The sequence below is a fragment of the Bombus vosnesenskii genome, unplaced genomic scaffold (assembly GCF_011952255.1).
Source record: "Bombus vosnesenskii isolate JDL3184/JDL3185 unplaced genomic scaffold, Bvos_JDL3184-5_v1.1 scf7180000013605, whole genome shotgun sequence".
Lineage (NCBI taxonomy): Eukaryota > Metazoa > Arthropoda > Insecta > Hymenoptera > Apidae > Bombus > Bombus vosnesenskii.
The window spans coordinates 782,583-809,313 of record NW_022883144.1 but is presented as its reverse complement, the minus strand read 5'-3'; the positions used below and the strand labels follow the sequence as shown (position 1 = coordinate 809,313).

The following is a 26,731-nucleotide window of genomic DNA, read 5'->3' as shown; positions in this document are numbered from 1 at the left end:
TGATAGGTCATAAACGGTTATATAGCCGAATTAGGAAATAATGGTAGGTTGATAAATTAAAAATATTTCACGTAAATTTATCATTGATACTGACTTAATAATATGATATAATATAATACATATAAAAATATTAGACAAGAAAATTAGTTTTCCTATAATAATTTAGTTATTTTTTATGATACCAATTTGAAATCTTTTTAATATATAGATTTGCTAACGGCATAGTAATTTCCTTTAGAAAACCATGATACCAATGTGAAATCTTTTTAATATATAGATTTTCTAATGGCATAGCAATTTCCTTTAGAAAATTTAGTTAATGGAATATTCGATTTTTATCATGTAATCCTTTATTTTGTAATATGTTATAGTTTAATGGACTTTAAATTTGAATCGAGTACCGCTCTTAACATACATGCGCAGTGAAGACAGCTGTCAGACATGAAGATTCGCATAAAAACATCATAACATAACCTTCTATCAACGTGTACAGGCTGTTAACGTGCAGTGAGCATTATTCGTTTTCAGTTTCTCTACCGCGTATTTTTGTTGATACAAAGTAAACATTTACAATTCTTTACAAAATTTATTGTGAATTAAAATGGAGGAGATGGATATAGGGAACGAAGAAAATAATGATAAGAGTTCACCTGAGGAATCAGTCTACAACGAAAAGAACGGATCAATAGAGAATAAAGATGAACTCGAAGAAGACATGGACAATGAGGTTAATGATGATCAGGAGTCTGAAGAGGACGATGAAGAGGATGCCGACGAAGCAGAGGTTAAAGCTTTGGAAACTTCTCTCGCTCAGAATCCGTATGATTACACGAGTCATGTAGCCCTTATCAACAAATTGCAAAAAATGGGCGAATTAGAACGATTACGTACTGCTAGGAAAAATATGAGCTCCAAATATCCATTGAGTTCTGAGCTTTGGCTGTCTTGGATGCGCGACGAAATTAAATTAGCTACCATACCAGAGCAAAAAGCTGAAGTAGTCAAACTATGTGAAAGAGCAGTCAAAGATTATCTCTGTAAGTTTTGCTTTCAATGTAATAAATTTATTACGTATATTTTACAAATTGATTGTACATTAAAGTACGTTATACATTAAATTGTTTACTATAGGTGTGGATGTATGGTTAGAATATTTGCAATTTAGTATTGGTAATATGGGTACTGAAAAAGATGCAGCAAAGAATATTCGTCAGTTATTTGAACGAGCATTAACAGATGTTGGGCTACATACTATTAAAGGTGCAATAATATGGGAAGCGTTTCGTGAGTTCGAAGCTGTGTTATATGCATTGGTAAGTATAGAATAATAAAAAAAATTCTTAAAATTCTTTTGGGACATGTTTTACACTTACGTTTTAAATATTTAGATTGATCCTTCAAATCAAACCGAAAGAAAAGAACAATTGGAACGTATTGGTAACCTATTCAAAAGACAATTAGCTTGTCCTCTTTTAGATATGGAAAAAACATATGAAGAATATGAAGCATGGCGCTATGGGGATGGTGCAGAAGCTGTTATTGATGATAAGATTGTTAGTGGAGGATATGAGAGGGCGCTATCAAAGCTTAATCTGCGTTTACCATATGAGGAGAGAATTGTTTCCGCCCAAACTGAAGAAGAACTTCTAGATTCGTATAAAATGTATTTGTCATATGAGCAGCAAAATGGAGATCCTGGACGAATAACTGTTTTGTATGAAAGAGCAATTACTGATCTCAGTTTAGAGATGTCAATTTGGCTTGATTATCTCAAGTATCTAGAAGAAAATATCAAAATTGAATCTGTCTTGGATCAAGTGTACCAAAGAGCTACAAGAAATGTTCCATGGTGTGCAAAGATATGGCAAAAATGGATAAAATCATATGAAAAATGGGACAAATCAGTATTAGAAGTTCAAACATTGTTAGAAAATGCTTTAACAACTGGATTTTCTACTGCAGAAGAGTATCGAAATTTGTGGATGACATATTTGGAATATTTGCGGCGAAGACTCGATCGATGCTCTTCTGATGAAAAAAAGCAGTTAGAAGTATTACGTAATACTTTTAATAGAGCGTGTGAACATTTGGCTAAATCATTTGGTTTAGATGGAGATCCCAATTGTATTATATTACAATATTGGGCAAGAACTGAAGCCATACATGCTAACAACATGGAAAAGGCTAGGTCATTATGGGCCGACATTTTGTCACAAGGACATTCCACAACAGCATCTTACTGGTTAGAGTATATTTCATTAGAAAGGTAATTTCTTGTATTTATTTTTAATGAGTCTAACAGTTTATGATATGTTACATTCTACCTTGGATTTGATAATAAATTTTTTTTTATGTAGATGTTACGGAGATACAAAACATTTAAGAAAATTATTTCAAAAAGCCTTGTCATTGGTAAAAGATTGGCCAGAAAGCATAGCAAATTCTTGGATAGATTTTGAACGAGACGAAGGTACACTAGAACAAATGGAACTATGTGAAATACGAACAAAAGAAAAATTAGATAAAGTTGCTGAAGAAAGACAGAAAACACAACAAATTTCTAATCTTGAATTATCACCATCACAAAACAAGAAAGCGTATAAAAGAAAACAAAAAGATACTGGTAAATGGAAGAATTTAGGAGCTTATCCGATAAAAATTATGAAAGTTGAAACACACTTAAAACCGAAAATAAGAGAAAGTCATCTGAATTTTGAAAAGAAAGACAACGTTGATATTGAAGAAGAAGAAATTGCTGATGTAACCAAAACGAAACTAATGAAGAAAGTATTGAAGGAACCAAACATTCCTCCACCACCTGGTTTTAAAGCACCAGAAAGTGAACAAATGGAAATAGATTACGTACATGAAGTGGATGATAAAATCTCAGTTTTCATAAGTAATTTAGATTATAGTGCAAGTGAAGAAGAAGTCAGAAATGCTTTAAAACCGGCTGGACCGATTACAATGGTTAAGATGATCAGAAGCTATAATGGACGTAGTAAAGGATATTGCTATGTGCAACTCAGTTCCAAGGTGCAAATTATATTTTTTGTTAATAATAAAATTACATAAGTATATATACAGAATATTTAATTAAGAATATTACTTTTATAGGAAGCAGTTGATAAAGCTTTGGAGTTAGATAGAGTTCCTATAAGAGGACGGCCAATGTTTGTTTCAAGATGCGACCCAAACAAAACAACACGAGAATCTGTTTTTAAATATAGTTGTTCTCTAGAAAAAAATAAGCTTTTCGTTAAAGGTAGGTAATATCTAACCCTCAGTTGATATTCTTGGAATATAGACGAGCCACAACTATCTCAATCATTTATTTCTTGATTGCTAGTTATTAGCTCGACTTTTTAAAAGTTGTATGGATGTAGTAAACGTTTTTATACTTGTGTTGAGATATTAGTCATGTTTTGAATCCAGTTGTTAACTGTTTTAATCACATTTGGATTCAACATAATAATTGTGTTATTTCTTGAAGAATAAATAATATTTAAAATGTTTAAAAATTTAACATCTACGAAATTCGTGGAGATCGACAACAATTTATTAAATATAAATAACGCTGAGATATTGACTGCATAAAAGTGATGAGACTTTCGATAATATTCAAGTAAAAAGAGAACGTCCCGATCATGATACTAAAACAGAAATTGAAGCTGACAATGAAGAAATCCCTATTAAGGAAGAAGATAAAAGATATTTTTATGTTTGTAACCGCCTAAAATGGCGTACTAAGATGTCTCCTATAAGTTCTAGAATCTAAACTGAAGATACATATTAAAGGAAGGTTTGCAGCAAAGGAAGCTGCCGAATTAAAAACCTAACTATATCTTTCACATCATTATGAGATATACACAGAGAGACTGCAATATTCATATAAAATTGTAAGAAAGACTATTCTCTTTATAGTTATACAATTGTAGATAAAATGATGATTGGATTTCATTCAGCGATACAGACTAAAAAATTTTACGCCTGTGAGATTCTGGAACATATTTCATCAACTCTTTTTATATACTGGAAAGATTGCAAATCTAGAACAGTTTGGATTAGGTTTACTTTATCAGAAGAAATAAGAAAATAGTTTTCTTAGTTTCGTTTTTTCATCCACAATCTTATGAAGCAAAAATCAATTGCTTATAAAAATTGCAATAAAATGAAATGCAATAAAAAATATATTATGTATTCGTGCAATCGTAGAATTAAACGATATTAATTTGAAATTTTTTATATCTTTCATACTGCTATAATCACATTATATTATTATGCTGATACAAATTTGAATATGAGAAGAAGACAATTTATACAAAAAACAAAATTTTTAATCTGGTCAAGAATCAAATAAAGTAACATTATAATATTTTAATACTATGAGAGATTCCTCAAAAAATTAGAGAATTACTAAAAATTACAGATGATCCAATACATGAGGAGGCTCACCCAGCGAAAAGGCGACGCTGCAAAGAATGTCCAAGCAAGCTTGACAGAAAACATTCTACATGTTGCATGAAATGCAAAAAAACAATCTGTAAACAACATTCGTTGCAACCGATTTATTGTTTCACTTGCATCGAAAGTCTATAAAAGTTATCGTACTATATGCTAGTATTCCAAAAAAGATAGTATTCTATCAATACCAAAGTGATCAGATTTATTAATAAAATTTTAGTTTATACTTGTTTGTATTTCTTTTTAAATATTATTTTCAATCAGTGTACACCACATTATTTAGTAATAATGTAATAATGTAATTAAGAAAAACATATCCTTTACTTTTTATCTTATTTTATCGTTCTTTTCGTAATTACGTAATAATGAAATTTTTGTAAAAGATCCGCTATATATCTCATGTATCCTACATGATTGATCATAACAATTATGTTAGAAATGCTATTCACTCCCCCTACAAAATAACCGGTCTTAATTGAACTTATAATAGCAGTTATCAATATATCACGATATCAACTGAGGGTTTAAATTAGTGTTTAAAATTGTAATTTTAGAAAAGTGTATTTATTTTTATAATATGATTAGGACTCCCGGTATCAACGACAAAAGAAGATCTTGAAGAAATTTTCAAGGTTCACGGGTCATTGAAGGAAGTCCGTATAGTCACTTACCGTAATGGCCATTCTAAAGGACTGGCTTACGTTGAATTTGTGGACGAAAACAGTGCTGGAAAGGCACTTCTGGCCATTGATGGAATGAAGATCGGTGACAAAATAATTAGTGTAGCCATAAGCCAACCGCCTGAACGCAAAAAGGATCCCATTAAGTCTCTAGGTGGTTCTACAGTAAGCAGAACTACATTTGGTACGCCCAAAACATTATTATCTATGGTACCTCGCACTGTAAAAACTGCTGCTACTAAGGGCAGTGCAATTGCAACTGGAAATGGTGCCGTCCCAAAAATGAGCAATCAAGATTTTAGGAATATGTTATTGAATAAAAAATAATTTACTACAACGTCACTCATTTCCTCAATCCTTGTCTGTTTCAAGAATTCTCTATGCTTTAAAGAATTGTATACATCACAAGAATATTACAATTACACATTATTTAAACTACGATCTAGTGGAAAAAGATCCCTTGTGAATTGTTCTTTCTTTAATGCATTATTTAAGACATTATTTTGAAAAAGAAGATGTAAATGAAAGGAAGAACCACAAATTCTTAGAAAATAAATATGTTTAATGTAAGAAAGTTTATATATACAGAATGAAAATGCGTGTGCAAGTGAGCGCGTATTACTCTAAACGCAAACGAGAACTTCCTCATCATGCATACATCACAGTGTCAAATATACATTTACCGTACAGATACGTACGATAGAAAAATCGTCCGAATTATTACAAGTGAAAAATCGAATAAGAAGGAAAGTTGTGTCGCAAGTAACAATAAATCAGGGTGACCATTTTTCTCAATATTAAACAAGAATTCTTCTTCTGTGTATCTTGTATATATATATATATATAATATATATATCGTATAAAATTATATTAAAAAACATTGTAAAATGTTTTCAAAAGACAACGTATACAAAATCATTTTTTGGTCACCCTACATTGAAATACAAATATTCTTCTACAACTGCAATGGTGCACTGAACGTGTTGTGTTTTTTATGTCTCGGTGGAGCGACAGGTGGACTTTCAGGTGTCAGCAACCGCCTCGTCATAAGCCACTTTTTGGCTCGGCCAGAGTGATAATAATACGAGTAAAGCAATGCCATAGCCGCCAGCACAACCAGCAGGCACGTACCAGCGATAATGATACTGAATAACCAATATGGCCCACTTGGTTCTGGCACCAATGTTGTGTCTGTTGGCGATTTTTCTTCTGGGATCGATTTCGTCGGCGGTTCTGCTGGTGGTCGAGGTGAAAGAGGCTCCACGTCATCCCCGATGCTAATATCAGCACAAGCACGAAATTCCTCTTGAGGACCACAACCCACGGCTCCTGTGCGGACATAGTGTTAGTATACTTTCATAGTTTAATATTTTATGTATTTTTTAATGGAATTATGTGCAACTTTTCCTTTATAATTTGTGTATTTGTCATTTTTATATATTTATTCTGTACCAAAATTATTTTGCAAATCTTATCCTCGTAATTCACGATGTATAATGGTATATCGTATAGGGTTTCAAGATTTATTTGATTTTTCTGATCTGTTTTCGATACATTGAGATTTAATCGCAAATAATGTTGAAAGTAAAATTGTTAAATTACATCGTAATTATTGTGGATGTAAACTAACGCATTTAAGAATCCTAAATACGTTATTAGTATATCAAAATATATTATTATATAATATATTATTTGATAATATATTAATATAAATATATTATATATAAGTATAATATAATATATTATTATATAATATATATATTTGAAATAAAGTTGAAATAATGTTTGTATACGAGATTTGAAGATAATAAAATGGTTGCTTAAAGATGAACTTCATCGAGAATATTAATTGTTCTGAAGCAACCATTTAATGTGAATATTATGTAATATTTAGTAATTTAGTACGTACATGTACCTATTAATAGTTGAAACTTTCCATCTGTATTTCGATAGAATACTAATATTATTTACTTGTGTAATAAGAATTAGCTTGACAAAATATTTAGCTTCAATACGAACTAAGAAATTGCTTGTAGTTATTCTTAAAAAGAAATACAAAATCTCTCATTTATATAAATTCTCAGAAATGTTAACTTACAAAATATATATCTTTTCATATCAATAATAGATTTTTCAAAATCCATTAAAGTTCTTTAAATGCGAATTATCATAACAATTACCGATAACAAATAAGAGTATTTATTAGTATTAGCAGTTTGGTAGTACGACTAGTAACAATCAATATTCACATTAAAATATTTCCTAAACTAATGAATTTTCATATAGCTTGATATAACTTATTTATCAATTAAAACATGTATAATTCCATTTAAAATAACTCCAACCTTTTACGTTTTCTAGAAAAAGAAAATATTTTAGAAATTTTTCCTCGCGCTATTTATTGATGACTAAAAAATATCGATTAATTTTACGTGCAAATTTGTTCTATTAAATTACGCCTTATATATAGCCGTAACATTTCTATTTGATTTCTTTAAAATATGAAAAGGTAATTCAATTTATCCTACTTTATTCTTCGTATAATTAACAATTTAATCGTTTTCGCCCCTTCGAACAAACGCTTCATTCAACAAACTTTTCTCAATAAACCTAAAATCCAATCTCTATGCACCGCTTCAACAACAATCTCTTCGATACCTACGTGAGGTCGAAGCTTTTGTCGCAAACGGCGTCTCTCGAATATGCATCCTGCCCGGTGGCTCGAACAAAACGCGGGTTAATGTTCGTTCCGGAATTACGTGGGACAGAGATTCGTTCCAGTGAAAAACTCGTGCCCAAGTACGGTTATTCAAAGATAGTGCGACAGCTATCTGCTCGCATTCGAATTTCGAGTGCGCGAGAAGCATCGTGAATACAATATTGTCGACGAGTAAAACGCTGAAAACGTCGTACAATACCTGTTCCGTTTCCACAGTCGCCCCAATTATTTCCAGCCACGTATCTCCATTGAAAGACGCATTGGGCGCAAGTCAGGTCGTCCGGTAGTTTGTAGAAAGCCTCGAAAATTTTGTTTCCAGGCCCGGGATAATATCTGATCGATTCGTTCTTCGAGCGTAGCAGGTGTTGGTCCAGACATTCCTGATCAACTTCTTTGCCCTTGTAGGTCATCGAGCACGTGCGAAACTCGAAGTAACCGTGATGGTTGGCCGTAAGTTCCACGCGAACCGGTATCACCGAACCTGTTCGATATTTCCTTACTATCACACCGTTTCCGAATTTGCCGCCGGTCTCGTGCAGACGAGGCTGTAACGATACAGTTTTCTTTTCTTTTTCAGGGCAACTTCCAGAAAGTTTTCTGTGAAACGTAATGATCCGTTGCGAATTGCTTTGTTAGAGAATTGTTAGAGAAGATACGCGCTCTACGTGTACAAAGGAATTTTGATTACCTTTGGTTGTAATTAATTGTCGATTATCAATTTATACAACGTTTAATGTTTAATATTGACATAATAATTGTAGTATAATTATAATATTTAATTTGTATTTATCATATAATATTATATTTATATATTTATATAATTATAACATTAAATAATTATATCAAATATTATAATTATGTTTAATATAAGCAGAGCATGTACATGTACGTAGACACTTGATCCCTAAAGAAAACTTACTACTTTTACAAAATGTAGGATTATAGTTGCCCGAGTTACTTTTGGATCTTGATATAAGTTTGAACTTCACATTGAAGATTATAAATCTCCTGGAAGAAACTTTATATTATACGTGAAAAATGAATGATGTACGTAACACGTTACGAAGCCTAACTCTGGAAAGTTATGAGATACATCACAGTTTGGTGGAAGTAGTTACGAAAATACGATCGTAAAATTCCTAATAATTACGTTCTGTTATCCAGTTAACGAGATGTAAAGTTGGGGAAGAGTAAGTCGTAAAAGGTTTCTACGAGATTTAAGTGTGTTGATATAATCGATTACAACAGTCGAAGGAATATCTTTTAGTCAATGTTGAATTCATAGGAGATTCGAATGAACATCTTTGAAAAATTTAAAGCGGCATTATACTATTATATTGACAATAATACTATCGTTTGCAAACGTTTCTACCGTATTATATAATTTCTTAAATTTATGTTGAACTCCCTTTTATTTTGTAAGATTAAAGTATTATAATTTATTTTATTCATTTATCGAAAATATAGAAATTTGCGGTTTCAATTAACTATAAGAAGCCTATATATACATATGTGCCAATATATTAACTATTACGTTTAACTACTTGATTTAGTTAATTTCCATCGTTACAATTAGAATTCGTTCAACTTCGATGAAAATCGTTTCTTGTTTAACTTTCACATTTTATTCGTTGTTCGTTCGTTTTAGTCGTCAGATTTGTTCAAGCTACTCCTGTATAGTTAACTAAAAAAAAAAAAACTGTTTAAATTGCGGAAAACAAAATAAACCAAGTTTAAACGAATAAACCGCAGAATGTAAAGTAAAGCAATTGCACGCGTTGAATGTAAAAAATTCGAATGCGAGTACAATCGTTTTTGTACAATTCATGCATATAAATTATCAAAAATAACCAAAAGCAAAGTATTTGTCGTGTCGTTTAATTAAAATAATCCCGATATTTAAATAAATAATTAAAACGTATACATTCTATACCACTTTATTCCCTCCAATTTTCGTCGGATAATAGTTTTTTCCCTTTAAACAAGAAAATGTAAGCTTGTAATTCTGTAAGGTATATATTTTCGGGACTAGTGTTGAAACTCGTGGTATTGTTGCAGCGGGCGTATGTCCACCCGACAGACCGGAAAACCGCAAATAGTAATTTATTCTATGTCGCAAGAATGTTGCCAGGTGATAATTACACGAAACCTCACAATGGAATCGTCTCGTCCGATGCACCTGCCTTTCTTCTTTTTTACGATTTAATGCTATTTTTTATTCAATGTTACAATGGTTCACTTTTCTCTTTTATCTTTCTGTGTTAAGCGAACAATATGATAATCGAGAGATACAGGCAACGTTTACGTATTTTAACAGTAAGTAACTTTCTTTCTTCCATTTCTTCTTTCTTTATCCGATTTAATGCTATTTTCTTATTTGATGTTAGAGAGGTTTACTTTTCCATTCGATGTTTCCGTGTCGAGTATGCGATACGTCGAGCAGAAGATACGCTGAACGTTTTCATCTAGTAATAAGTAAATGTTTGACTGTAATTACATTACTGTTAAGCCAACTTATTGCAAATGCAGACAACGCATGAGTGTAAAGATATGCTGATTAATAAAGTCGGATAGTAATGAATTGATAGTGCGCGGTTGCGCTCGGGGAAAAAACGAATTTACGAGGAAAGGAAAGCTCTTTAAACAATTCAACTTTTTCCGCTGCTACCCTTCTTTTTTATGTTTGCAAGCAAAATAGAGGCATAGCTTGTCCCAGTTACGTGATTAACGCTTGCATATATTTAGCGGAATTTTTCATCGTGAGGTTTAGGTAAACTAAAACCAAGTTTTCGACTAAAAAATAGACAACGTTAACCGTTCGCATAGAATAAATTTACTTACCCTGAATATAATTATCTGTTCACGAAACAAGATTTTAGACGAAAATCGCAAATGAAGGAAATCGTAATCAAAACTAGAATCAAATTTAAAGTTGGGTTGAAGTTTTAAGACGATAGAAAGACGAAAATTCAAGCGAGAAAACGAAATTATTTCTTCTCTAACAAATTCTCTGTTATTACATTTTCCACGTCGTTATTACATCGAATTAAAATTTCAATATGAGAAGAATACTAAATTTTAAGTGGAAACGTAAAATTATTAATTTTCTAATAAATTCTCTTCTCCTCCGTCTCCTAGCGTTATTACATCGAATCAATTTAACGTGCCAAACAAATTTTAAGCAGAGATGGAGAGCACAGTGCGTGAAATTGATCGATGGCGCGCAATAACGATAAAAGTTGTTCGATCCTATGAGCGAGCATTTTTTCCAGCAGTTTTCAACGCCGTTACACGCCTGATACTCTGTGTCGTTATTTGGGTCATTTGGCCTGCCGATTCCGCGCTACGCTTCCTTATAAGAATTTCAAGCGCTTTAAATTTAATACAGTTAGGCTCCAGTTCGCGTAGGAGTTGAGGCTTCCTGGAAAAGTCCCGTTGGGTAAATTTCGATTCGACAACTGAAGTATCGTGTGGACAAAATGAGAACGGGGAATTTGCCATTTTTGGCATACCGACGAGATGTTCAAAATTTATTAAAATTTATTTTTAACATTATTATTCAAATTTATTTTTATACGTGAATAGATTATCGTTTGAAACTTGAAAACTATTTATGGAGATATCCTACTTAAAATTGACGCTGATCTGAAATTACAAAATGAGTAGCTCAAAAGTATAACAGGGCAATCGTCATTCAAAATGTGTTGAGATAATCTTCCGAGAATCGTTTTGTAATTGGCCCTCGCTATCTTGTTCATAGTATATATCTATATAGTAATACATACATATATTTGCATATGTATCATAATTAACTAAATATATGTAATATAACTAGGCGAAATTTATTTAGCTTCGTTGCATTTTGTACACTTGTTAAATTTGTCTGGTAACAGTTTTATATACACGACCATATTAACGTGGATTATGTGTATTAGAATCGTCAATTTTAAATTAGAAGCAAACCTTTTCATCGATCCAGAAAGTTCGCTTTAAATCGTCCGTTTTCCTGTTATTGTCGCGCGTGGTATCCAACTACGTTTCATTTCCGAATACGACAAATAGACTATATCTCACGAGGAATAAAACGATTTGAAATATTTGTGAAAGCTAGGTAATTACTATTACGTGATAATATATATATAATAAATATACAAAGGTATTTAATTTATTTTATTTGTTATATGCGAAATTATTTTCTTTCTTTGTTGTTAAAGAGAAATTAAACCTGGAAGAAAATAATTATATTTAATCTACACTCTCGTAACTATCGAGCACCAAACTTAATTATTCGTCAACTACCATAATTTCACGCATTTATTGGCGATAATATTCACTGTATCTTTTGCAACTATATTATATGAATTTTAAAGAAAAACTAAACGTGTACGTACATATGTCTCGGTATTCGAAAAGAAATTTTGTGACATGTTACCCTTACATGATACACCCTTCTTTTTCTTTCACTTATGTGTACTCTTTGTCGTGCATTCTTATCATGCTATGACAGTTCCGTAAAAAATTCATCTCTTACCGTTGGCGCGTCCCAAGCATCGCCGCATATTCCGCATTTTCCCTTATTTCGTTGCCACTGTCTGGTAAATCCTCCGCAATAGCATTCATGGTCGTTGTAATCGTGCGGGGTATCGAAACCATACCTCCACATCGAGGCTCTCGATGGTGGTTCTATCAGTCTTCCATGGGCTGAAACTTGCCGCACGACTAGCACGCTCACGAAAAATAGCAAACTGAAAGTCTGGAGACGCATCGTTGCAGTGACAAAATCTGGCCCCTGAAATTTTCAATATACACACACGTTAATTTCGTTGCGTTCTTATCTGCTAAATTTTCTTAAATACTGCGGAAACTTGATTGTTCGAATTAATCGTAACATACGCTGTTCGAACGATCGAATAACTTTGTTACCATATAAGACATCATTTACTTTGAACTATCTTATAAATATTCGCTTTTAGTGAGAAGCTCTTTTTGAATAAACAGTAGCTGAAATTGCAGGTCCCTGGTAAAGTTTTAAAAAAATCACGTTCTTCAGGTTAATTAACTATTCAGTTTGAAGTAGAAGAAATGAAAAGCTGGCGTACGTACTTTAGAACCTTCGTAATTAACATGTACAAGTGGCTACGATAAAAAGTAATTTTCCATTTATGTGTATAAAACAAGTAGCTTCAACTATATCGTTTGAACAGTCTGAAAAGTGTAAGAGTATTTAAGACAATGTTTAAAGACTTTTCACCGATCCCGATTTTCATTAAAAAAGTTAATGCAAATTAAATTTCTAAATTGCTCAAATTTTAAACAATTCCAAAGATCAACGTTACCACTTCAGAAAATTCATATTCGATATCTACGTTTACGTGACATGTATAAGAAAAGTTAGCGAACATTTGAACCTTCTAAATTCTCTTTAAACGCTTTGGAAAAAGTCTGTTTCTGTCCTCTCGAAATTCGAACGAAACAACATTTGCTTTATCCCGTTTATTTTATTTCTCTGCCATTCGTCCATTAGACGATCCAAACGCGTTCTAACGAAAGCAGAAACACAATTTCTCCGAGACGAGCATTTTGCCTGACACGGACATTTAAACACGAGCAATAAATGAAACTTCATTCCACGAGTGATCCGCGCAAAACAAATATTTGAAAAATAGACGATATTTAAATTCATCCCCGTCAAATGTTTCTACAACCATAATTTCTCTGTTCAGCTTCACTTTCGACGATGCGTGACGTTGCGATAATTTTACGTGCACAGTTGCCTCACGTTCAACGACTATAATATCTTCGCCGTAAATACGTTTCAACGAATAACGAGGGAACAATATTCCTAAAACAACATGCAGCAATATGGGACGCAAGAGGTAAGGACACAAAGTTGCTAGAAAACGAGATTTTAACAAAGCTTTGAAGCCGAACTCGACTATATTTCGCTGGAATGTATCGAGTAAGCTGGAAGGCACCGAGCTACAGTCACAAAGGAGAAACTGGCAAACCGGTTGCCGCAACGCCCGCCATCGGTGTAAAGTACTGTAAACGCGTTATCAGAAGCAACGTGGATGTCGTATGTAAAGATATCACCATGACAAAAGTTAATATCGCGAAACCTTTGTGAATAGTCTAGAGACGACGAAACTCGAGAGCCGCCGAATACGCGTCTTCTTTTTCTTCTTCGCCGTTGTACAAAAATATTAGACAAAAGATAATTTATAAATCTTTTAGCCGATATTTGTATCGCCGATTTATAACATTTTTATCGAAAATTAGTCGTTTGGAATTAATTGACAGAGGTTGTAACGATATGCTGAGATACGATTGAATTAAAAGCAGAGTAAGTTACGATCAAATACTTATGTGGAGAGTGAAAAACAAACAAAACGGTTGTAAATTGTAATGATGATTGCTTGGTTAAAGACTAAGCTTAAAGTAGCGTTTACGAACGGAATTGAACGGAGCTATTATTGCTCGAATCGATTTTTATTTATATTTTGAACCGTTGATAGCTGCATAAGCGTTATAGGTGGCAGAATCTTTGCTTTCGATATTTCTTTTTGAAAAGAGGGGCTTCTGTTAAAACTCTGTATGCTTCTAAACGTGTTAAAACGTTGTTATATTATCGATATTATAATATATTATAAATATGTTATATTATTCGACGTTTAAAAAGACATATTATATTATTTGCTATAGAAGATTGAAAATTCATGATAAAATTCTGTAAATGAATATGATTTATGATTTAATATAGAACATTATATATTCTTATTTTAGTTTCTTTATTTTATTCTCAATTTCATATTTGGAAAAATACATATGTATACCACTGTTCCAACGAATCCTTGATTTATTGTTATCCTTGAATGCTTCTCTAATTAGGTTTGCTACAAATTTGTTATTGGAAATATTAATTTTATAGCAAGTTTTATCCTTTGTTCGCGTTACTTGAGTTATCGGCACATAATGTCTCGTATCGTGCGATACGACATGAAGCGAACGTCGACAGACAAGTTGAAAGTGCAAAACTTTCGACGTGGAAGTGAACTTTGATAATTTATCAGATGTGAATTTTAAATATCTAATTTTCTTCCTGCATAAAGTTTCTAAGATGGAAACTTTACGGGTTATGTTACGGGTTCTCGATTGCCCTTGTAAATTGTTCTTTATTCTACGTTCAACTATAAAAAATGTTTATTACCATTGTGGTGTATGCGGATAAAAAAATCTAATGAAGCAGATTTCAGAAAATCGATACTTTTAAGAGAATGTTATTCAAATATCTATTCACATATAAAGTATTTATATATAAAGCGTTTTTTACTCAAAAAAAGAGAAAGAAAAAATTCATATATATAATATTATTTCTAAAAAGATACAAAAAAGATCATACAAACTATATGCAGTAGAATGAACATAAAATTATACTCATTTCCGTAATTAATTACTGTTCTAATATATAATATGATAATTATTTAGATATTTTAAGGTACAATATCACACTTGATCAAACAAAAATCCTCTTAATCACTATAATACTTTAACCCTCTGCATCTCGATAATTCTTATATCATGATCGATTAGCAACTTCGAAACGCATCTACGACGAAGCTTTTTATAGCCAAAAGTTTCGTTTTCTAAAGAAAATTGTTATTAGAAACCTATATATTGATGCAACAAAAAATTTCTCTCATAAGAATTCTACTTAAATTAATAATAATAAACATACTATGACACGATCCAATTAAATACGTGTGGAATATTTAAAAAGTAGGTAGCCTGAACGCACGAGAAAGAGAGACACACGATCGATCTACGAAACACGGATCGAAATAGTAATCTAAAGTCTGAAGCGATAGACGCGGGGAAGAGGCGACGACCCGACTCTCCCAGAGAAGCATAGATTCGGAATACATTAAGTTTAATGAAAGATCTGAACCGCACAATATGATATCTCTTCTCGAAGTGAGAAAATTCGAAATCGTGGTCACAGGCCAGGATGAACGAACGCGACCTACGTACGAATCGGTAGTTCGCGAGGCGAAAATTCACCGCCTGCGAGGAAAATGGAAATTTAGTAGCGCAAACTAGGTTCAAGGGAAAACAAGCAAACTGAAGTCTCCATCCGTGCAGACATAGGCGGAGAGGGACGGAGGATAAGGATCGATAATGTAAAGCAGCTCGAGTTCTCGCTACCTGTGCCAGAAATTCGGCTTTCTGTGTTGGCATTAATTAACAAGAAAAATCCGGGCTATCGTTTGCCAAGCCAAGCGAAATCTGTTTCAAGAACGTTATACGTGGGAAATGTTTGCCGGTAATTAGAAGACACGGTGGAAAAAGGAGTGGCAGGGTAAGGTAAATTTATTGGGCGAAGACTCCAGTGTCGATGGCGTCTGATGGAAGTTTGCTCTTTTACCTGTTTTAATTAATGGCCCAAGAAACTGACGGGCAAAGGTTGAAAAAAAGATATTTAACGAACAGAGAAGAAAGTAGAAGATCCCTAGTTTTCATAAAGAGAAACGTCGAATGGTCTCGAGAACGTGGATCGATACAGTAAATCAATTCTAGTGCAGCAGGTAACAATGCGTAATATTTAATAGTGAGTTTCGAGTATCACGTTAGCTGGTATGTAGGTCAACGACGAGGTACAACGAGAGTTAAAATCGTTTCTTTCTCTTTTTTTTTACTCGACTGTGCTCCGAGAACGAAGACAAAAATACACGATATTCATTAGAATTTACGATTTAATGTAATTTAGAAATTTCGTGCGGATATAATTCTCAGAAGAGTGATATATTGCTGTGGAATAACGTTATAACATTTTGCAAATATTATATATTTTCTGTACTTTATGTACTAACCTGTCGCCTTATTCGTACAAGACATACGTCCTGTTTGCTCTTCTACGATGATAATCTAAAGTCAACAACCGTACAAAAATTAGAGATAAAAGTGAGTCGAAAGACCATATTTTCATGTTTGAAGATATCGAAAAAAAGAAATTAACCTGCTAGCTACTATTATATGGCTATATAGGTAAATATTATGTGTTTCTATTTCTTCTAAGATTTACTTTTTATATAAAGGACTCATCATATTTCTAAGAGAGATTTTGCTAATGCGCCACTTTACAAAGCATTTCCCCTCCTTTGCTCTTCCCTTATTGTCCACTGTAATAGCATGGAAAGTTACTGTGTTAACGTTAAATTACTGCACTAATACACCATCCTGTTTATTTTATTAAAACACTACTAATAAGCCATTACACCGGTACACGACTTTTTAACATTCAACCATTCAATAACATTTTATATATTACCCTATTTCATAACTCTCTACCTACCATCCGTATATTCTACCATGTTAATAATTAACTAACATAGTTGGCTACTTCACCAATAAAATACTCTGCTCGTACACCGTTGCGCAAACATTACTTTACCGCTAATTACTACACTGCTATATTACTGTATTACCTAAACCAATACATTACCCTATATCAACATACTCCTTAAACGATCCTCAATATGTTCTACATACGAGACTATTATTACATTCCGAAAGCCACTCTACCCATGCACTATGTTTCTTACAATCCTTTCTCCCTGCACAATAAAAGCCTGCGACTCGACTGTTTCAACCAGCACAGTTCTATGGTAACCGGAACTCGACACCGAACCGGTATTCAGGGTCAAAAGTCTGGTTGTACACGTACCGTGTGCGCGAAAGGAACTAAGGCGCAGCTCTGTTTGTCGGGACGATACACGGCTTTGGCATCTGTCGTCGTTGAATCAGGCCCACGGAGAAGGCCCAGACTCCAGACCCCGGTCAGGCAACGACTGAACTCGACTTTACTTGCCGCGATCCACGGACCCTCAGCCACGTGGGAGTAGGTCATTAGAACGAGACACTCGCCCGTATTCACGCCATGAATCGCCTCGATGATGCGGCCTGACACGCGAAACGTTCGCCTCTGGCACCGCGTTTCCAATCGCTTCCGCCTGAGGAAGGAAAATGCAGGAAAAGCTCTTTCCAAACGGAGTCTGTTGGACGAGAAAAATTTGAATTGCGAGCGATTTGGAGCGGAAGAGCGTAAAACGAGATATACGGATTATTCTTAGATGGATATTTTATGGAAGTTTGTAGCTTTGTAAATACAATTTACAAGATAGAAGTTGGCTTGGAAAATCTTTCATACGTTACGTGTTGTAAATGGTACACTTGGCGTACACTTTGAAAGATTTGTATTGCGAGGAAATTGGAGCATTGGAAGGGAAAGCGTATTTCAGGTTGCAGTTGAACTGCGGATATTTATGGAAATTCGTATTTTTATAGTAAATAGAATTTACAAAACAGAATTTAAATAGAAAAATGTTTTGTGTATTAAATATTGTAAAGAGTACGGTATACTTTGAAAAGTTTGAATTGCGAGGAATTGGAAGTGTTAGAGCGTAAGGCGAGATATATAATTTATAGCGGATATTTATGCAAATTCGTATTCTTCCACTAAATATAATTTGCAAAGTAGGATTTAGATGGAGAAATGTTTTATATATCTAATATTTTAAAAGAATATATTTTTAAATACTATATGCATTTTTGTATCTTCAAACTTCCCATAAATTGATATACATCTAATGTCCTGTTTGATGTTAATGACATTTCTCGTTTCGAATAGAAAATGATTGGAATACAAATAGTGAAATTCCGGATACAGACGAAATTATCAAAGCAAAGAAAGGTAATGAAGAAAAGTGTTCAATATATCGAGTGAAAGTTCCCGTAGCGCGAAGCAATAAATTTGGTAAAGAAACTCATGAACAAGTTTCAGGCGTGGAATATGTGCATTGTACACTTTCGATGATAAATCAGCGTCTGCGTGCGCTTTCAATAATTCTATGATTAAAAAGAAACTGATTTTGACGATACCGTGCGACAGCGAGTCGCAATAAGCAGAGTATATAGACGCAGATAAATTCCAATGGAACGTTAAAAAAAGTTGATTGACTTTATTTTTAAAACCGAAGTACAAACGCTAGCCGATGGGAGTTCTTGATGGCTTTCGGTAAATTGCATCGATACAAATTTTCCAATAGATTCTACAATTGAAAAATGAATTATTCTTGAGCAATATCTTTACAGTTCAAAGAATTTAAATCCCGAGCGATTTGTATCGAATAACGTAGCAAGGCAAGTTATTCTCTTTTATGGAAAAAAAAAATAGAAAGGAGAGAAACAATTGCAATAGTTGGTATCTATTATCTAAATCAGGTGAATTTCGATCGCGAATTAATCTCCGAAACAGATATCTTCCAATAGCTTTTAACACGATTGCAAGAAATATCACGTCCTAACGATAGGAACTCTTTGAGAGGACAGAAGATAAATTGATATCGAATATAGGTGAACTGAGACATATCAAAGGGATTTAAACGGCCCCTTTGGAAAAAAGAAATGTTGGAACTTTGCCCAACATTTGTTCCGCGAAAAGCTGCCTTCTCGACACATTTCCAATACCTTCTTTCGAACTTAAAATAAGATCCAACAGTTTCTGGAGATATTTCTTACACGAAACTAGGAACTTCGCTTACTGTAGGCTTTCTATAAAATATCTTGAAAAAAGAACAATTTTAACACGTAGCTTTCACTGCAGAATTATCTAAATATATATAGAAGCTATGCTTATTTCCATTCATTTCCTCCGATATGTGGGACGAGAATTGACGGTCTAAACAAGTAATATTCGAGAAAAGAAGGTTACGATCGTAGAAAATGACGGACGTAAAATACGAAGTATCGAATGGTTTGGAGCGATCTTTTATGCAGAAGGAGAAACTAAATTATAATGTTTGGAATCTTTAAGTCCACAATTACGGACGATGACAAATGCAAAACATTAAACGGATATGTTAGAAAAATTTGATTGCCTCTTATTGCGAAATAGAAATTTCATACGTTAAGATTTTCCTAATGTAATGTAAATGTGCGCTTCCAATTGCTTCTCTTTCTTCGAGGAGGAGTCAATGCCTTGAACGAACGTTTCTGGAGCGGGCAGATCCAAACAGTGAGACACTTAGAGAGATTATTCAACTACTTGTATTAATTCGGTCGTTTATTCGACGATAAAAAATAATATTTTTACAAACGATCATATTGCACAGTTAATATTAATCAAATATTCAAGAAACAATATTCGTAGAAGTCAAGTTCTGAAGCAACTTTTCGATTTAATATCAGATAGATGCCAGAGCTTCTTCTGAATATTCTGTAACAGAATTACTGAAGCAGAAAACCGCAAGCATTTCACAAAGGAAATTAATTTTTTGTTATAGGAGATGAAAATAATAACAGTAAATTTTATAAAACGCGCAAAAAATTGTACAAGAGACTGTATTTCAAGACAGCGGTGCACAAAGGATACTTTTATTGTTTGCAAAAGACGCGAACTCGAAAGGAATATTGATAAAGACAACAAATAAAAATTAACACATATTCTTAGTGAAAATATTACTAAAATCTTTAGTGACAAAATTGTCAAGCCGATTGGCAGAAAGATCGAAGCGGCTGTAAATAGGTTTCAGAAATCGAAATTCTAACGAAACAGAGCATAATCGTAATCATTTTAAATCGTAAGGTAAAACGTTCTAAAGAAAAACTCTTGCATATAGCAACATTGAAAGTTAATGAGAATATTGTTATTCGTTAAAATTTCAACTGGCATTTAACATGGTTATATTAAACATAAAAATTTGATTTATTTGCCAATTTATTGGTCATTGATGTAAGACAAAAGCGATCAAATCAAAATGAATGATTTATAGTCTCTAAAAAAATTACTCAAGACCGATACATTCTCCATTATAATTACTATACGTTTCTCGTAATTGATCAAATTTTGTTTCTCTGGAATCAAGTATTTTTTTCAAAATCTCAGTTTTAACTACTCTGATAGATATAAATTTACATTAATCGTGTACAGTTCTACTTTCGAGAATATTTGACGAAGAAATATACAATCGCAGAATAGAGGTAAACGTACCTGTTGCATATTCCAAACGAACGTATTTCTAGGCTGAAGTGTTTCTTTGCCACTTGTAAAAGCGTCACTTTTTCTGCGACACGGAGCACGAAGATGTTGGAGAAGGAGAAGAATGTCGGCCGTTTCAAACGCTTATGGTCGATTCTAGTTTGCTCGGTTTCCCAAAGACACGCTCTTTGAGCATTTGATATGCTCTTGTCGTTCTTGGTTTTCCGCGCGACGTAAATTTATTTGATGCCACCTTACTTCGTGGTTTCTGTCGAAATCGTTACTTCCCATTCAAATATTTGCCCCACTCCTCCCTTTTTATCGTGCAGCTGTCTAAATTCCACGAATCATCCTCTGTTTCTTTTCTTCGCTAGTTTACACGAAAATAATGCAGCAGAAAACATAATATATTTATACCGAGTAATATTTGAAACAGTTAATTTTAATTTTTGCCTTCGTCAGTATATAGATACTTGTCCCATTTTGAGAATTTACAAAACTTTATAATTTGTCAAAAATTATCGCTTTATTCATTTTGATGTAAAATATTAGAATTATGTTTGAAGCAGGATAATTTCCAAAGAAGAAAAGAAAATCAATGGCTTTATTTGGATGAAGTTTTAATATCGTTCTTGATCAGCAAGATCGAGTATATAATTTGACGGCTCTCGATTTCGTACGAGTACGAACGATCCTCAGTCGATCCACAATATTTTTCGAGTTGTCGATAAAATTGAACAACAGATGTTCAAAAACAAACCTAAAGATTTACCAGAAGAAATGCACAGGAGAATTCCAGGGACACCTGTTTCAACCTTACGTTGAAATAAAAAACAACGCTTTTTTAACAATTATAAATTTTATTTAAAAACCAAATCTTCAGAGATCAACAAATTGCGTTATGTTAAATTTATAATCTAGTTTCGTTCTAAAGTATTGTTGGATTTGCGTAGGTAAATTATTAAACTATTATTCAAGAGAGAGATTGAAAAATTCTAACCACCGCAAATACAACAAAACTATTATACTTGTCGTAATCTCCTACTTCGCTAATAAATTCGCTAATAAATTCTCAATAAAATGAATTAATTGAGTAACACGCCAGAATCGTTTTACTCGTGTTGTAAATCTATCCACGTCCCCTAAAATGATTTCCCTATCGATTTTAATTTAAACTCTCAATTTCTATGCAAACGATTTTATTTGCGGATGAATTTTTCTTGTTTTAATAGCTTTGATATGTACAGAATGTTATTGCTTTCAGTTTATTATGCGCTAGTTTATCAGTATGTACTAAAATCGAATTAAGTAATCAAAATATGAAGCAACAGTTACCACGTTATTATCGTACTATAATCATATTGAAATCATTTTATACGATATTAAAACGGAAGGAAATTAAACGACGAAAATAAGAAATAAAAATTTATATGGTATCGATGATCTGTCTATAACACTCAAAGTTAAGAATAGTCGCGTTAAAGTGAAACAATCGAACGACGCAAATGTGTAACAAAAGTTTCCATTAAATCTAGGATTCGATATTTTAATTTAAAGTTATGCTCTTTGTGCAGAAGCTTTCGTTTCGAACGTTTATACTTTGCATTATACGAAAACGAAACTCTAACATTAGATTCGAAAGACACACATCCCTTCAATTCTGCGTGCCAGCAGAACGAAGTTTGTGGAAAGAAGATACAGCGCAAACATTTGTAGAAAGAGAATCGTAACCCTCGGCAAACTCTATAATTCTCGCAGATATTTCATTAATTTCGAATCGCTGAACTTCCTCCTGTGACCTGTGAACATGAATTTCTACGTCGAATATCCGGCTCTGGTGCTTACGAAAGGCGCATACTGCACAGTTCTCTGCATTATGTGCATATGCGCATGAACACGGGCAAAATGAAATATCTCAATGTTATTGAACGTGATGCAATGAAACTTGCGTATTTTACATTAACTTACTTATATCGATGTTGACGTAAATGTAGTTAAAAAAAACAAGCTTCTTACTCTCTCGTTAACAGTTTCTACTTGATATTTACTTATTTATTCGTGACGATGACGATGAAATTTAATATTCATTATTAATCATGGCGTATTCTAATCAGAATTCTTACAATGTCAATGGATTACACTGACTGCATTAAAATACAAGTTTTTAAATATGAAAAACTTGAGCATATAAAATATGTATTAATTCAGATACATACGCTAATGCATGAAGTTTTGAATTGCTATAAAATGTGTTGATTTTGTTACTGCAATGTAAATACTATTGCCTCGTTCTCGAGTAAAAAGTGAATGATCTCATACTGAAAGTAACGATGAAGGCGAACTGTTACATCGAAGCAAGGCTAACAGATCCTCGCGATAAAGTATACATACATCTATATCCTCCGTACTTCGTTATAAAATATTACAATATTAAAGGAACTCGTATTTCTCTTGATATAATGTTCTTTATTCTCAAGACTGCAATCGAACTCTTGTAACTCGTATAAAATAAAATTGTTCAAGTATAAAGATTCCACTTACAAAAAAAATGTTCCACCGCAATTTATATAATATATTATATAATATATATATAATATTATATAATATATTATAGATTCATGGACGAAATCACGAGATCACTAGTATGCACGAACAAGTCTAAATGCAGCCAACGATCTATTGATATTGTATTCGATGGTAGTGCACTTTCGCGCGACACGCGATGGAAATTGAGCGGAAAGTACCTTACTCTTGAACAGGCAACGCGAATACTGCAGAAAGGAAATTGCAAACGTTTCAGAGGTTGGTCCTGTCTGCGCGATTTCTCGCGAATTTCTAATCGACGTGGATCCATTCGATTTGTCGATGATACAGTGCTCGGTCGTTGCACTCCACCATGACACATTGCTCCGTCCATCTGGCTTAAATGGATGCACTCGATTAGTTTTCTATTACTGAATCAAGCATATAATATACACCGACTTCGTTCGAGAACCCCGCGATAAATTAAATTTTCTTCTAGATTTTCGATAATGAGTAACAAATTACTATTTTCTTTTCTTCTCGTTCTTTTAATAAAAATCAGATATACGTTGACTTCTGAATCATTCGTATAAATCAGATAAAGTTTTGACGAACTAGAATCAAACCTACGTAGAAATATTACGTTGTGTACTAAAACAATTAAAAGCTGTAGTTATTAGTTGTGAATAGCGAATGATTGATTTGTCCCTGTTTTTCTCTTTCGTTCGAAGACGATTAAAATTTCAAGACTACGAAAAGATCGAAATTTTAATAGTTCCAAGAATTAATATGATATTTCGTGGAAATTTTGTGTAATTAAGTTACTTTGCTGTCGCATTATACTGCGTCCAATTCGCGGTAAGTTGTTATAACCCTGTTAAAAGCAGTTCCATTGTTGAGGGCACTTATTGTCGATATCCCGTACAGAACCAATAACTTATCGTTCTTGGTTTGAAACTGATCGAAGTGTCTGAAACGTTCGTCCTTCCATTAGCGCGGATTAATCGTACAAGTTGTTTCATCTTTTCCACTGGAGTTTCTGTAACTTTTATTACACCTACAAGAGTAATTCAGTTCAATCTTAAAGCGGAAATCGAATCTTGCAAAAAAGTAATATATTTCTAAATTCGATATCTTTAATTTTATGCGACATACAATCGAACAAACGTTTAAATAAATTTTATTTCATTTTTATTTAAGTAAAATAATATTCGACATGTACATTTTAACCATTCGTAAAAAATAAAGAATTTCTGCATGTTATTATGTACAATATATTCATCTAAATTTTTCTTTAAACGAAAAAGTAACTATGTATGTCGTTGAGGCTTCTACGAATTGCTTTAAATGGTCAAAGACCTCTGTACTGTCCCTGCTTTATTACCAGATTAATACTTATTCCACATTAAACAGTATGTAAATTGAACAGTCCCATTTCTTCTTTCGTTATGTTACGTTGGAGAGCTCAATATGCTTTTCATGTGCATAATTCATACGTAGAGACATACTCGAATATTTACTCAACTCCATCCAATTTCGATCCTTGGTCTGCCTCCAATTCCTGAATTGTTTGCGCAGAAAATGGTATTGAGGATGTTACATTAAGCTACGATTATTTATCTCAGCCATCAATTAATCGTTTTAGATAGAAAATTAATGAACAATTTATGTCAGAGTGGTGATAAAAGTAACGCGTCAAAAAGTTTCTAATATTCAACAAAAATTCAATAATAATGTTTTTCAATTATAACAAAAATCAAGAATAATGAAAACAGCCGCAAAATCTAATAAAATAATTATTAAACTTGGTCAATTTACGGGCATATTTTTTGCACAAATTATTACAGTGGAGGGCAAAAGAAAGTTTAAAGGATAAGGTATAAAGAACATCAGAATTTTAGAAAACGGAATTACATTTGACAAAAACAATTCAACTATGAACAGATGTAATACATATCTCCAGGACTGTATAATAAGTAACTGTTATCAATATGGTAAAAAGAATTTAGTACAAAGTTACTATTAACGTAGTGTAGTTATTGTACACAAATATGAATTTTAAAACTTTCTTTTGTTTATCGTTATTTATAAATTTACTTTGACATCTCATTTAATTTAACCTTCACGCTAATTTTATTATTAGCCGCAACAGATCGAAATGTACTATGTAGCAACATCCAATTTTTACAAAATATTATATCGCGTTTGCGCACTGTTTTCCAACTCGCGCTTCATCCAATTTGTTCGCGTTATTAAAAGTTTGTTGGTCCGAATAATTTATATTATTTCAATGGTTCGAAAAAACTGAGTAAAACTCAACACGACAGTCAACGTTAAAAAACAGCTATGAAACAGCTATTTTGTAGCTCCGATAAAAATTCTTGAGACATCGCTTCTAGTAGACAAAAGCCCATCGTCGTGTCGAGACCATTTCGTCGAGCATCGGCGTGGCAATGTGGCTGCACGCTTTTCCTTTTAACCAGACGGAATGATTCAACCGGATGACCGGTTCAGGAGGTTCGCCGTGACGGTGACGGTGACGGTGCATCCACGTAGCCATAAACGCCGCACTCGGCCAACACCCTCAAGGCAAAGACCGTCCGATCGATTTCTCACCGGGAACCCCGCTTTCTGTGGCTTCGTGCATCGCTCTTGCGTTTCGTCCCTGCCGTTCCCGGGTCAACTTAAAGCCAAACTGTCGAAACTCGAGACAAATCCACCGCTGACTCTTTTAAAATACGCATAATATAATCTTAGTTTTTAAAATGATGAAATTTTATCGTAGAAGAGTTAAAACGCTAAAAGTATTCAACCACGATATTCGATAATACGATCGAATAATATACGAAATTCAATAGGTAGATATAATTAAACGTGAAAGTTGAGTTTCATAAATGTAACAAACATAATATTCGAAAGACTACATCTTCAAGAAAAGTTTTAGAAATTTATTTAATTTACTAGTTTAAATTTAATTTCCACGAGAGATGAATCCCGAATGAATTGAATTAAATAGTAAAATTATTAAAGTATGTAGATAATATGCTGATTGCTTGCTTTTACACGCAAATGCTTAAGAACCAATTAGAGGATTTTTAAAGAACGAGAAAGTGCGAAACTCTTAAGCCGCTGTAGATAGAATTCGGAGAGACCATTAACTCTGCAAACGCGTTGTACCGGAAAACTGGGATTACCTATATTGATTTGACCCAATATCCCGATAATAATACGAAGTAGTATTAAAAAATGACACTTACCCCATATTTTTCCTGTCTTTATTTCATAGATCAGAGCTTAGATGATAATTGACAA

At 33.1% G+C, this 26,731-nt stretch overlaps 2 protein-coding genes across 7 annotated transcripts; one reads left to right on the top strand and one right to left on the bottom strand.

The window, feature by feature from the left end:
• The first annotated feature begins 458 nt into the window (after window positions 1-458).
• Window positions 459-5,583, top strand: LOC117238713 (squamous cell carcinoma antigen recognized by T-cells 3-like). 2 transcript variants are annotated; one of them, XM_033503846.1, is made up of 6 exons: window positions 459-1,037; window positions 1,132-1,313; window positions 1,389-2,266; window positions 2,358-3,036; window positions 3,118-3,265; window positions 4,430-4,673. In XM_033503846.1, the coding sequence occupies exons 1-6, from the start codon at window positions 602-604 to the stop codon at window positions 4,597-4,599; spliced, it is 2,493 nt and encodes an 830-aa protein (XP_033359737.1). In that variant the 5' UTR covers window positions 459-601; the 3' UTR covers window positions 4,600-4,673. The 2 variants fall into 2 exon arrangements, with proteins under 2 accessions (XP_033359737.1, XP_033359736.1); XM_033503845.1 differs by lacking the exon at window positions 4,430-4,673 and adding an exon at window positions 5,050-5,583 and having other exon boundaries at window positions 460-1,037.
• A 493-nt stretch (window positions 5,584-6,076) lies between these two features.
• Window positions 6,077-17,782, bottom strand: LOC117238719. 5 transcript variants are annotated; one of them, XM_033503857.1, is made up of 4 exons: window positions 17,585-17,782; window positions 12,395-12,652; window positions 8,063-8,408; window positions 6,077-6,473 (listed from the first exon to the last, which is right to left on the bottom strand). In XM_033503857.1, exons 1-4 carry the CDS (start codon window positions 17,765-17,767, stop codon window positions 6,100-6,102), a joined length of 1,161 nt encoding a protein of 386 aa, XP_033359748.1. In that variant the 5' UTR covers window positions 17,768-17,782; the 3' UTR covers window positions 6,077-6,099. The 5 variants fall into 5 exon arrangements, with proteins under 5 accessions (XP_033359748.1, XP_033359749.1, XP_033359751.1 ...); XM_033503858.1 differs by lacking the exon at window positions 17,585-17,782 and adding an exon at window positions 17,363-17,570; XM_033503860.1 differs by lacking the exon at window positions 17,585-17,782 and adding an exon at window positions 17,410-17,570.
• Between the last annotated feature and the right edge of the window lie 8,949 nt (window positions 17,783-26,731).